The 14,317-nt window shown below is 45.4% G+C and overlaps 1 protein-coding gene across 1 annotated transcript; it reads left to right on the forward strand.

The window, feature by feature from the left end:
• The first annotated feature begins 419 nt into the window (after positions 1–419).
• Positions 420–2,223, forward strand: LOC146887153 (uncharacterized). Its single transcript, XM_085672046.1, has 2 exons — positions 420–2,153; positions 2,209–2,223. Exons 1-2 carry the CDS (start codon positions 420–422, stop codon positions 2,221–2,223), a joined length of 1,749 nt encoding a protein of 582 aa, XP_085528172.1.
• The last annotated feature ends 12,094 nt before the right edge of the window (positions 2,224–14,317 follow it).

Genomic DNA, 14,317 nt, shown 5'->3' on the forward strand with positions numbered 1-14,317 from the left:
ATAGGGCCCAAAGGTAGGTTGGTGAGGATCTTAATTTCGCATTTATTACAGTTGATATTCTGATTCACCGATCGGCCCTTTCTGACTTAAGCATCAGAGTACTTTAGACAGGTACCCCGATCGTCATCCCAACCGATCGAGCTTAGGAGTGGATTTCGCTGAAGTTACTGGAGAGGAGAAGGATAACGTAAAGTGAAGAGGTTCTTCCAGTAGGCTCTTGGTCCCTACCCCGAAACATTTTGGCGCCCACCGTGGGGCCGAGCAGCCTCCTTTGAGAACATACCCATATGGTGACCACGAGGAACCGAAACAGCAACATGGACGGGGGAAGATTGGCAGATGATCAGGCGGACACTAGAGAGATGATACGGGCGATGCAGCAGAGAATGGACGAGATGCAAAGGAACTATGAAGCATAGATGCAGATTTTACGAGAGGAGAATGCCATCCTAAGGCAGAAGGAAGATGGAATCCCTTCGACGCCTACCGTGCCCGACCCGAACAGGCTAAGTCGGGCACAACAGCATCGGGATGCTGAACGGGTGGAGAGTCGCCTTCCACCTACGGGACATGAGCAATCACAACCAGCTCGGGTTGAAAGGACACAGGCTTCGAGGGGAAATCCGTCGCAAACGGTGGCGGAGAGTTCAGGAGCAAACAACGGGGGCCGCCCGTCGCGCCAACCGATCCCTGCGTCGGGGTCCTCCCCCTTTACTCCATATATTTTGGAGACGCCGCTGCCGGAGAAGTGGAAAATGCCGACTTTTGACAAGTACGACGGCACGACCGACCCAGACAATCACATACGGGTCTTCATGCATCAGATGATGTTTCACGCCGTCAGCGATCCCATCTGGTGCCGAGTCTTCTCGACTTCGTTGACTGGGGAGGCGTTGGAGTGGTTCTCCGAGCTACCGACCGGTTGTATTGACTCGTTTGCCACTTTGAAGGCAAGGTTCAGCACACAGTTCGCACCCCTGAAACTGGCCATTCTAACGGTCGACAATCTGGTGAACATCAGACAAGAGGACGGGGAATCGCTGAGGAGTTACCTTGATCGGTACAATCGGATGTCGGTCAAGATAAAAGGTCTCAGCGACGAGATTGCGCGACATCACTTCTCTTACAGACTCCAGCCGGGAGTTTTTGCGGACAAGATAAGCCGTAAGAAGCCGCAGACGATGGAGGAGATGAGGGAACGCGCGGCCAAATTCATACAGATGGAAGACATGCAGGAGTTTAGGGTGAAGAAGAGGGAGAAGGAGGATGCTGCGCTCCCAAAGCCGACCGCTCCTAGACCGAGCAAACCGGTAGCCCGAGCCACCGAAAGGAAGTCACCAAAGTTCACAACCTACACTCCTCTGGCTGTTCCCCGAGCCAGGATCCTGCAGGAGGCCTTCAGTGCCAATTCGCTCCCAGCGATTAGGAAGAAGCCTCCGCCACCCGACGTCGACGGGAGTAAACATTGCCAGTACCATCGGACAATTGGGCATACCACCGAAGAGTGTCACACGCTCCGCGACAAAATAGAAGAACTCATTCGGCAGGGACACTTGAAGAAATACATTCGACAAGATCTTCCCCCGCGGAGTCCGGTGAGGAACCGAAGCCCGGCGAGAAGGGTTCCCCCAGCCCGATCGGAGAGAAAGAGAGAGCCCGAACGCGAAAAGCAAAGGAGAGGGTCATCCCAGTCGCATCGGGTTCCAAGAAGGAGCCGCAGTCGTAGCCATGAGAGACCCCTGAGGGGTTATATCAATACCATCTCCGGAGGGTTCGCCGGAGGAGGTTCAAGTTCCGCTGCTCGAAAAAGGCACGTTCGGGCGTTGAAGTCGGTTCATCTGGTCGAAAAGAAGATCCGCTCGATGCCTCCCATCATATTCACGGACGATGACTTCAAGGCGCCCGATCCGGATCATGATGACCCGATGGTCATCTCGATAGAGGTGGCCGAGTATGGGATCAGAAAGGTGTTGGTCGATCAGGGAAGCTCTGTCAACATCCTATACTGGAAGACTTTCCAGAGGATGAACCTCTCCGAGGACCTGATCGTACCATACAACGAGCAGATAGTAGGCTTCTCGGGCGAACGGGTGGACACAAGGGGGTATGTGGATCTTCGTACGAGGATCGGCTCGAGGAAGGACGGTCGAGAGGTAAGGGTTAGATTCCTTTTGGTTGAAGCTAACACTTCATATAATGTGCTGCTAGGGAGACCATGCTTGAACGCCTTCGGGGCGATCGTGTCTACCCTTCACTTGGCCATGAAGTTCCCGTCGGACAAGGGGACAATATTCACGGTGCATGCAGATCAACAAGTGGCCAGACAGTGCTATGCTGCAGGATTGAGGATCAGGCCTTACAGTCGTCCGCGGAAGCATCACCGATCGGAGGTAGCAATGACAGACCTAGACCCCCGGACGAACACAGAGGATCGGCTACAACCAGAAGGAGAAACCAAGGAGATTTTGATCGGAAGCCAACCTGGACATCTCACGAAGATCGGGGGAGTCCTGAACGCGGAAGAAGAAAAGCTCCTCGGCGCGGTGATCCTAGAAAACAAGGATCTGTTTGCATGGTCGAGCGCCGATATGCCGGGCGTCCACCCGGACGTGATGTCCCATAAATTAGCCATCTTCCGGGAGGCTCGCCCGGTCGCTCAAAAGAAAAGAAAGATGGGAGAAGAGAGAAGGAAGGCGGTCGAGGAAGAGGTGAGAAAGCTAGAAGGGGCTGAATTCATCAGGGAGATTAAGTATACCACGTGGCTGGCGAACGTAGTTATGGTGAAGAAAGTGAACGGGAAGTGGAGGATGTGCACGGACTTCATCGACCTCAATAAAGCCTGCCCAAAGGACGCATACCCGTTGCCCAGTATCGATCGGCTGGTAGACGGAGCCTCTGGGCACAATTACTTGAGCTTCCTGGATGCGTACTTTGGATATAACCAGATCCCCATGTATGCCCCGGATAGATCCAAAACGGCGTTCATAACAGATCGAGCAAACTTCTGCTACGAGGTCATGCCTTTCGGTCTGAAAAATGCGGGGGCTACCTATCAGAGGTTGATGGACCGGGTCTTCCGCGAGCAGATCGGTCGGTCCATGGAGGTGTATGTGGACGACATGGTCGTGAAGTCGCAGACTATCGAAGATCATGTACGCGACCTCGGCGAAGTTTTCCACCAGGTGCGCAAGTATAACATGCGTCTCAACCCAGAAAAGTGTGTCTTTGGGGTGCCGGCGGGGAAATTTCTGGGCTTCATGCTGACCGCCCGAGGCATAGAGGCGAACCCAGACAAGTGCGCTGCCATCGTTGAGATGAGAAGTCCTAAAAACTTGAAGGAGGTTCAACGGTTGATGGGGCGGCTGACTTCTCTGGCACACTTTCTGCCCAGGCTGACGGAGAAGGTTAGGCCGATCTTGAAGATCATGAGGAAGCAGACTACAGAGAAGTGGGATGATCAGTGCGAGGCGGCGTTTCAGCAGATAAAGGAGATGATCAGCAGCCCACCAATAATGAACCGACCGGTAGAAGGACTGCCTCTGCAGTTATACCTGTCGGTCTCTGACGACACGATCAATGCGGCCCTAATACAAGAAGTCCCGGAGCAGCGGCCTGTTTATTTCATTAGCCGAGTTCTACAGAGTGCAGAAACGAGGTATCAGCTGATAGAGAAGATAGTCTTGGCACTATTAACGGCCGCACGCCGGTTGCGCCAGTACTTTCAGAGTCACCAGGTGATCGTTCGAACCGATCATCCCATAGCCAAGATACTCCGGAAGCCCGACTTGGCTGGTAGAATGATCGCCTGGTCGATTGAGTTATCGGAGTTCGGTCTCAAGTACGAGCCTAGAGGATCGGTCAAAGGGCAGCATTTGGCCGACTTTGCAGCCGAACTCCACGGACCGATCCCTTCATCCGAGCAAACGTGGGTCCTCTTCGTTGACGGATCGTCGGACAAACGAAATGCTGGAGCAGGAATAGTCATTGAAGGACCGAACAGCTTCACGGTTGAGCACTCCTTGCAGTTTAAGTTTAAAGCCTCCAATAACCAAGCAGAGTATGAAGCACTGATCGCCGGGTTAAGACTGGCAAAAGACTTGGGCGCGACGAAGTTGAAGTGTAACACTGATTCGAAGCTCGTGGTCGGGCAGGTGCAGGGTGAATATCAGGTTAAGGATGATTTGCTGCTTCAGTACTATCACAAGGCCGTTGAAGCCATGAAAGAATTTGAAGAGGTTACCATCCATCACATCCCCCGAGCGGAGAACGCCAGAGCCGACAGGCTATCCAAGCTGGCGGAGGGAAAGGAGAAGGGCCAATTGAAGACAATTATCAGGCAAATCTTGATGAGACCCTCAGCGGGAGAATGTGCTGCAGCAGACCGATCGACTGATTGGATCGGCGAGGTGCGTGAACTCTTAAAAAGGTGCGAGGCTGGAGAAGAGGTCAGGCCGACGGAGAGAAGGCGAGCACTCCGGTTCGTGATCATCGGAGAAGATCTATACAAGAGAGGTTTCACAGCGCCGCTCCTCAAGTGCCTATCAGCAGACGAAGCGGAGTACGTCATGAACGAGGTCCATAACGGCATTTGCGGAATGCACACCGGTCGGAGGACGATGAAAGCAAGGATACTCCGAACGGGATATTTTTGGCCGACCATGGAACAAGACTGCGAAGCCATGATACGCAAGTGCGAAGGATGTCAAGCCCATGGAAATGATGTGAAGAAGGCTCCGACCGAGTTACACAGCTTAACAGCTCCATGGCCGTTCGCTTAATGGGGCATGGATATCGTCGGACCTTTCCCGGTTGGCCGAGCGCAGAAGAAATTCATACTTGTAGCAGTAGATTACTTCACTAAGTGGGTCGAAGCGGAGGCTTTGGCTAGTATCACCGCTCGGCAAGTTCACTCCTTCGTCTGGCGCAACATCATATGTCGCTTCGGCCTCCCCCACACGATCATCACCGATAACGGTCGTCAATTCATCGACAAGAAGCTGAAGGACTTCTATAAGCAAGTGGGGATACGGCACGTGACCAGCTCGGTCGAGCATCCACAAACCAACGGCCAGGCTGAGGCCATGAACAAGGTGATAGTGGCTGAGTTAAAGAAGAGGTTGGGAGAAGCCAAGGGAGCGTGGGTCGACGAGCTGCCACAAGTCCTTTGGGCCTACCGGTGCACGCCTCACGGGACGACGGGGGAATCTCCTTTCAACCTGACATATGGTACAGACGCCATGCTGCCGGTCGAAGTAGGGGAACCGACCCTTCGGTGGGAAATGCAAGACTTGGAGGTGAACAGTGGACGAATGCGCGAGGAGTTAGATTGGACGACCGAGCGAAGAGAACGAGCAGCCGTGCGAGCCGAAGCGTGCAATAGAATGGTGGCGAGAAGGTACAATGCGAAGGTCAAACCAAGAAGTTTCGTCAGGGGAGATCTAGTCTGGAGAAAAACCAATGACGCACGAAAGAAGTCAGCCCAGGGAAAGCTAACACCAAACTGGGAGGGTCCGTTCCGCGTGACCGAGAGCCTGCAGAACGGAGCCTATCGGCTGCAGCACTTAAGCGGTAAAGAAATACCCAACACATGGAACGCGTCACACCTCAAAATGTATTACAGTTAATTATGAATAAAATGAGCGTTTCGTGCAACTCCTTCTAACAACTTGACCGACGGGGCTCCCTATGGGACCCGAGCAAAGCCTGACCGATCGAGACTGGGACTTCCAAGAGGAAGTCCCGCTCTGTCAGCACCGATCCTAGCGATCTAATTACCCTACGGGTAAACGAGTGACACGAGCTGTCTTGGTCGATCGGGGTACAACACTAACGATCCCAAAAAAACAAATTGAACGCGCAAAGGTCCATACAGAACAGATAATCAAGATAACAAGAGCTTAACGAATGCACGTCGGTCGTCCGGTCAGTTCAATATTAAGCGCAATCAAATAGAATTAACAAGTTAAACGATTACATGGCCGATCGCCAACGCGGGGAAACAACAAAAGTACGGCCGGTCGCCAACGTAAAGCAATAAACGAACGAAAGCAGGAAAAAGCTAGCAGATGAAATAAAAAGGGGAGCTAAAAATTTATACAAGAGTTTGTCAAAAAATAACCTAATAACCGAGCGAACGCGATCCATCGAATGATCGATCGGGTTCGATCGGCTATGTCAAAATATACAAGTAAAAATGAAAATGAAAATCATTCGACAGGAGGATCATTGATCTCGTCCAGCCGGTCGAACACCTTCTCAACCTTTTCGTCCACCACCCCCATATGCACGTCGAACCGGTCGGGGGAGCAGTTATAATAAAATACCGCCAGATCGACGGCGCTTTGGAATCCCGCCTCATATTGAGCAAACACCTGCTCATCGGCCACTCCCAGCTCGGCCTCTAAATCCTTCGCCTTTTTCTGCCAATCTGAAGCTGATCCGGCGGCGGCCATATGCTCCAGAGTTAGATCGTCGAAGCGTCGCTGGAGCTTGCGCAGTTCGTCAGCGGCCTCAGTTGCCTTTGCTTGCTCGGCCTTGGTTCGATCGTCCGCGGCCTTCAATAGACCAGCGCACTTAGCGTGCTCAGCTTTAATGCCGTTGAGCCGATCGAACTGAGCCTTCAGGTCGGCCGCCGACACTTTCACCTCGTTGAGCTCAGTCTTGGCCGCTGCAAGCTCCTTCTCCAGGTCCTCTATCCTGCTCCGTTCGGGGCGAGGAAACTTAGTATATAGGGCAGCTAGCCTGAGGGTGAGCTCCCCGGCGGTCCGAAGGGCATCCTCTTCAGACACGTCCTTCAGCGCCTCAGTCATTCGAGGTCCCAGCTGAAGGAAGACCTCGTCATCAAGGCGTACGCCGCCGCCGAGGAAAGCGTCGGCCAGGGACCCAGATGTTTCCCCCTTCTTTTGTTTTTTAAGAGGTCGACCGGTAGGGGAGTCATCTTTCTTAGACTTTTTTCCTTTGTCCCCAGCAGCAGCAGCAACAGCAGCGGCACCAGAACCGGGCGGCTTCACAACGAAACGAGGCCGGGAGGCGGCGCCAGATGTCCCGGCATGGGCGGCAGGTGGAACCCGACCGGTTGAAGGAGCCGCGGGGACGGTCGTAAGTGGCACCGCTTCCTCCGCGGTGTCCTCTCCCCGTCGTCGAGTCTTAGCGCGAGCCAGAAACTCGGCGTTGGCAGCGGTCGTCCGAGCCATTATATCTGCAAAACAACAAAGTAAATAAGTTAACTGCGATCAATTCGACGATCGGTAATATCAGAACAACTAACCATAAACCGCCCCGGGTAAGTCCGGGGAGCGGAGGCATTGGATCAGCGGCCGTGGGGGGATCTTGTCGGGCAGGGTCTTGAGGACAGCCAGGTCAGCCCGCTCGGCCGGGGTCAACCGCTCTTCAGGCCAAGCATCAGTAGGAGGGGGAAACGCCGTCCAGTACAGCGGGAACTTAGGACGATCCTGCTCGTCGAAGATATATCTTCTTCCCTTGCGGGGACTCACGACCTTAAAAAATCCGGTCTTGAAACCCTTGTAGGAGGCAAGGTAGAGGGTGAGCAAACTCTTGTTCGCTCCGAGGAACGAAACCCAACCCTTAGACACCGTCGGTCGAGTCTTATAGAAATGAAGGAACAGAGACATTGTGGGCGTCAGGCCGGCCACCCGGCATAGGACGTCGAACGCTTGCATAGACGCCCAGGCGTTCGGATGAATCTGCGTCGGTGCGGACTAGATCTGGCGGAGGACTGCCATCTGCCAGTCGGCGAATGGCACGTTCAAGCCCAGATCATGGAAAAGGTAGGCGTACACATAGAAGAAATCTAGCCGCGCCTCTCCCTTTCAATGGCACACTCTCTCGTTGCCGGCACATATCTTGACCCGAAGGTGTCTATCCTCTACTTCCTCGCTGAATATCCTGGTCCGCTCGACCAGATCCCCCATGTCGTTGCCCCATCGAACCTTGTCGCAAGTGTGCGCGGCTCATAGGGAGCCCAGTCATATCCCGATATCTCCGGCAGATCTACTGCGTCCCCCTCGTCGTCAACGTCGATCCCTATGATGTCCCCACTCTCGTCAGAAATAGCGACCTGCTCCGCCGCCTCCACGACCGGTAGCTTGGCCTCAGAACTGCCACTTAGGAGAATGGGGGAACTTGTTGTGTTCGACACTCCCCCGAGCGAAGTTCCTGACTCAGACGACTCAAACAGGGCGGAAACCGACCCAGCGCCCCCAGACCACCCGACCGCTCCGCCCGACAGACCCTCTGAACCCGACGCGCTTGAAGACATTTTTACCTGCAAATAGAAGAAAACAATCGGAAGCTCAGCTAGAAAGAGAAAGGAAAGCGTGAAAATAACGACAGCCACACAAACCTATTTATAGGGGGGACCATATGACACGTGACAGCCCCAGAACCCTACGATCACATTCAGATCGACGGTCCATGCTTCGCGACGCTTCAAATCATAACTGCCAAGCACGATCCACGAGGCGATGTAACCGTTGGGAACGCCGGCGGTCAATCGGCACCACGGTCTTGATAAAACCTCTTCGCTTCATTTCCATCGCTCGAGGCTGGGGGGGCTTGTGTACTGTATGTCCCATCGGTCAATCGGCCAAAGATAATCCTCAAGGGACCATCGGTCCTGCGGTCAAACGAACAGTCATACAGCATCGTCAAAGCATAAGACCATCAGTCAAACAGATAAAATGTCAGAACATCGGTCAAACGGTTGAACATATAAGTCACGACTTAACCACTTTCATGCCAATCGGTGCATCGGTAGAACAACAACAGTGGACCCTCTAACCTTGAGGGCCCATCGGTGCATCGGTAGAACAACAGCGGTGGACCCTCTAACCTTGAGGGCCCATTGGTTCATCGGTAGAACAACATCGGTGGACCCTCTAACCTTGAGGGCCCATCGGTTCATCGGTAGAACAACAGTGGTGGACCCTCTAACCTTGAGGGCCCATCGGTTCATCGGTAGAACAACAGCGATGGACTCTCTAACCTCGGGAGCCCATCGGTTAATCGATAAAACAGCAGCGACAGACCTTCTTAAGCACCTGTCTGTCGATCGGTAAAACACAGATTGTTAGCTTGTTGGAAACGTAACGTTATCAACCCAGCCAAGCGGCCCTCGGTCGCACAGTTAAATGACTTAAGTCATTTAATTATCGGTTAAACGGGTCACTAATCTTCATTAAGGGATCATTGGGCCGTGATTAAGAAACCCTAATTACAGGCCCATGTCGAAAGCTATAAATAGGGCCCAAAGGTAGGTTGGTGAGGATCTTAATTTCGCATTTATTACAGTTGATATTCTGATTCACCCATCGGCTCTTTCTGACTTAAGCATCGGAGTACTTTAGACAGGTACCCCGATCGTCATCCCAACCGATCGAGCTTAGGAGTGGATTTCGCTGAAGTTACTGGAGAGGAGAAGGATAACGTAAAGTGAAGAGGTTCTTCCAGTAGGCTCTTGGTCCCTACCCCGAAACAGAAGGTGTTTGAAATCCCATTGAATCACAAAACTATTCAAATCTAACCTTGGATAGGTGTATACTTTCTGGATGGGAGTGCATGGTTTACGTGCATTTTAGAACAAACGTGTGCATGTGTAGGATCCACATTGCCTAATTTGTGTATTTTGAATGTTCAATGGTCTTGTTTTTGTAACATTTCTAAAACAATATATTTTTGGATTGTATATGTACGGTGCATGCATGTGTGAGGCTCTTTCATTAATCTTGCTGGACTTCCAAAAAATTTTTAAAACAAAAATATTTTTGACTATTTGAGAAAAAAAAAATCCGTCAAATTTATTTCTCAATGTCGATAAAAATATTTTCGAAAGTCGATATACAATTAAAAAAAGTTAGAATTCCGAATATCAACAAAAATATATATTAAAAGTCGACTTCATTTATATATTTCTTTAAATTTAAATTTATTGTTTTCAATATATATTATTTTCTGTTCTATTTAAATTTTTTAATTATGTATAAAATTTAAATATTTAATTTTAATTATATTATTTTTATTTTTCTATTGTATATTTTTTATATTTTTAAATTTAAATTTACTTTAATATAATTTATTAAAAAATAATAAAAACAAAACATTTAATATAATAAAAAAAACAAACTTTAAATATATAATTTAAAATTTTATTATTTTAATTTAATTTATATTTTAATTTATTTTATTTTATAAGTATTGTTATAATTATTTTATTTAAATGATTTATGTATATATTATTTTCTATTTTATTTGAATTTATTTTAGTTTTATTTAAATTTTAGGATTTTATTTTAATTATATTTTATTTATTTTTTATTATATATTTTTATATTTTAAAATTTAAATTTACTTTAATATCATTTGTTAGTAAAGTAATAAAAGTAAAATTTAATTTAATTAAAAAAACAACCTTTTGAATTTAAAAAAAAACCAATATATATATAATTTTTAAATTAAAGTTTTATTATTTTATAAGTGTTTTTATAATTATGTTATATATATAATTAATATATAATTTTTTATTTTATTTGAATTTATTTGAATTATATTTAAATTTTAAATATTTAATTTTAATTATATTTTCTTTACTTTTTTATTATATATTTTTTTAATAAATTTAAATTTAAATTTATTTTAATATAATTTGTTAAAAAATCAATAAAATTAAATATTAAATATAATTAAAAAAGGAAAACTTTAAATTTATAAAAATAAATAATATATATATATATATATCTATATATATATATTTTTTTTTTTGTCCACTTTTGGTATATAATACTTTTACGTCTGGAAGTCTAAATTTTTTATTTCTTATTTTTTATTGGATGTAGATAACCGGAAACTTCTTTACTGAAAGTCAATTTGGAGGTGTGATTTTCATAATTTTTCTCAAATGGTCAAATAGTATTTTTGAATTTTAAAAAATTGTTGGAGGTGCAGAAAAAAATTTGGAAGTGTAAGAAGAAATACCCATGTTGTTGTTGTGTCTTTCCACATGGGAAGTCCACGGTTTTATATGTGATTAGGTAATTACTTTCTACACCCCATCGTTTCCTTCTCTTATTCTATCAGTTTTGGAATTTATTTTCTGAAATAAAATAAATTAGGTTGGATTTTTTTTTCTTTTTTCAGAAATCAATCACTCGTCACTCATTCTTTTATTGAAAACAAATTCCGAATACTTTATAATAGGGTAGAAGTAGGAATATGATGTAGTGCAGAAAGCAATTTTCAGTGATTATTGCGGTGCATTTTGAGTGATCCATTTGCACAGCTAGCTTCTTCTATACGTACCCTGGTTTCTGCGAAATTCTGTACCAGATTTCAATGTGCACCCTCTTTTCTTTGAAGCTCACTTCCAACATTTCATTTGTTTCTAAAGAACCCTATTTCTCCTATATTCATCACGAGATATCTGCATACACCCCTTTTCTCTAAGCTCACCTATGAGATTTTCTTTGTTTGACCTAATCCGTGGCCTCATGATAGTTGCTATCTGCATGCATCCTTTATTTTTATTTTTCTAAACTCACTTGCCACTAGTAGCTACTTCCTCTTTTTATTTTATCTACCAGTGATGAGGGTACCCTTTTAAATAATTTATTTGATGCACCCGTCATGTTATAAAATGATTAGATTCAAAAAATAATTGCTTGGATAATGTATGCATTATCTTATTTTATTATATTCGATACTTTATTCTAAAAAATAAAATAAAAATTATGCAACATTCTACTATATTGATTTATACTATTTTTGCTTGTTGTAAGATTTTTTCTTTTTTGTATTAAGTATAGTCACTTTAGGCTATCTTATACTTTAAACCTTGTGAATTTTTAAAAAAATAACATGGGCTTAGCCCTAAATGATAAGTTCAAAATAATAAGATCCAGCTCATATAGCTAAGCAGCTGAACTATCGCCTCCCTATTGGCTATGGGTGTTCCTCGCATCAGCTCACATAAATAGGTTGATGATCATCACAAAAGAGAGAACTACACATACAAAGCACATAACAAACAATAGGAGGGTAAGCTAGAGCCAAAAGATTTTTATCATACAATCCAATATACTTCCACTGTCAAATATAAGCACATCATCCAAGCATGTTATGACTTTCAAATCAATACACTAAACTCGACTCGACTCATCCGGATATGCATAATTAGGTCGGATTCAGTGGATGCTTGCACTTGTGGTGGATATTCCTGCTCACCCCCTAGTTGCTCGCCCCTGAGCTAAGTGTTACAAGTGTTACAATATATTCAATCCCCCCACAAGGTTAGCCCTTAATGAGTTTCAGGCCTTCTGCTCTCACCACAAGAGTCAGTCCCCTAAGTGAGACTAACTGACTCCTTAAAGTGTCAGGATGCAACCTTACCTTGAATCCTTACCAAATTATATAGATGGGGCACCACCATGAACACCCACTAACAAGGGTCATGGAATTACGTTCCGATCCTGAAGCACGATCCTGAAACCTCACCTAGAGATTCGAAGGCATTACGCACTGACACAGACCAATCATACCCAAACAATCAAGAAAGATTTATCATGCATGTACATATATTTCACATACCAGCTCTTTATAATCCACCTCTTACATTTTTTCCAGTGAATCCATACCAACCCATTATTCTCAAACCATAGTTGTGGAACTTCATCTCATGTCAATACCATGCCACTTTAATTACCAACTTCCTCATACTCAATTCATGCCAAACTCATGTTGACTCAATATTTCAGCCCATACAAACAAGTCTTATAAGCATATTCATACAGTTTATACTCAAGCTAAAGCATACCAAGCCAAGCATATAATTAAGAGCCCAAAAACATGAAAGGAACAGTTCTATAGTGAAGTCCCATGTTAGCTTCGCCCAAGCCACAGGTTCTTGCTTAGGCGAGACTGTCAATAGAGGACCCTGCAGACTCACGAGCTCTCGCTTAAGCGAGCTGCTACTTGCCTGGGCGAGAGTACCCCTCGCTCAAAAGCGAGGTTCCTCGCCTGAGCTACTCATGCAGCAACGTGCCTCAAACCCCTCACTCGTTCTCGCTTAGGCGAGCCTCTCTCGCTTGAGCGAGATTGTGTCTCACTCAAACAAAAGCTCTCCTTAGTGAGAGCTCGAGCACAAGTTCGAATCGGTTTCTACAAGTCTTGCCTAGGCGAGACTGGGTCGCTTGGGCGAGAACGTCGGGTCTCGCCACTGTTCATCCTGTAACAACCATACAATCACATCCCTATAGTAACACACGTTCATCCAATATTTTACAGTAGCACCACAACCATATAATCATGAAAAACAACGACAAATGTGCAAGAATCAGTTTTAAATAAGGGTCTCTAGCTTCCCTTACTTGGAATGAGCTAGTTTAAGACCTTGACGCCGAACAGCAGGGCACCACAGCTCTAGGAGAAGATTATGGAGATAGAAAAAAGAACAACAGTGGGTTTATTATAGGAACCCTAACATTAACCACGGAATAAGACCAGAGATTGAAAACTATGCATTGGGGAACACTTACGTGAGCAGAACGAGGTTGAACTAGGCTTGAATTTGATTAAACGTCGAAATCCCAAAGTGTGACGGCTGCAACTTTAAGCACCAAGGGAACAGATTTCTGAAAGTGTAGAATGAGTGAATTAGGACAGACTTAGGGGTAAGTTTTATCCTTTGAGCCCGCCCTTAAAACATTAGGCCAGAAAACTGGGCCTTACACCTCACATTTTTGTTACTAGGTTTGCTTCTTGCACCCATTTATTTACTCCTGTATCCTATTAGTCTTTATGCCATTTTTATCCCTTTTCTGTTCACCCCATATTTTACACATATACTCATATTTTAATTTTTTTTCTTACTTTTAAAGTTTTAAATTTCTCTTCTATTTTTTGCAACATTTGTTTTAATTTTTCATACCTTCACCCTCTTATTATTTGGCATCCTACTTTTTCATATATACATAATATTGTTTTATAAAATAATAAAATATATAAAACAACAATGAAAAAATTATTTTTTCTTTTACTTTTATTTGAGTATGCAAGGTCTCTATCTTCTCTAATATCCTTTTCAAATAATTCAAAATACAAAAAATTTAATATAAAAATTTTAAAACTAAAAATCAACACTCCAATAATTTTTTCCTTTCTAAAACCAACCACTTTCTAAAACCACGTAAATTGTAATTTCTCTTTATAAATAAAAAATATATTATGTTTTATTTTATTAGTCATAATTCGGTTGCGAGATCTTGTATTAGTTATGAATCCTCGTGTCCAAGCTCCTAAGAAAAAAAAG

This window comes from Vigna unguiculata, chromosome 4, assembly GCF_037176805.1.
Source record: "Vigna unguiculata cultivar grain cowpea cultivar isolate G323 ecotype 2 chromosome 4, ASM3717680v1, whole genome shotgun sequence".
Classification (NCBI taxonomy): Eukaryota; Viridiplantae; Streptophyta; class Magnoliopsida; order Fabales; family Fabaceae; genus Vigna; species Vigna unguiculata.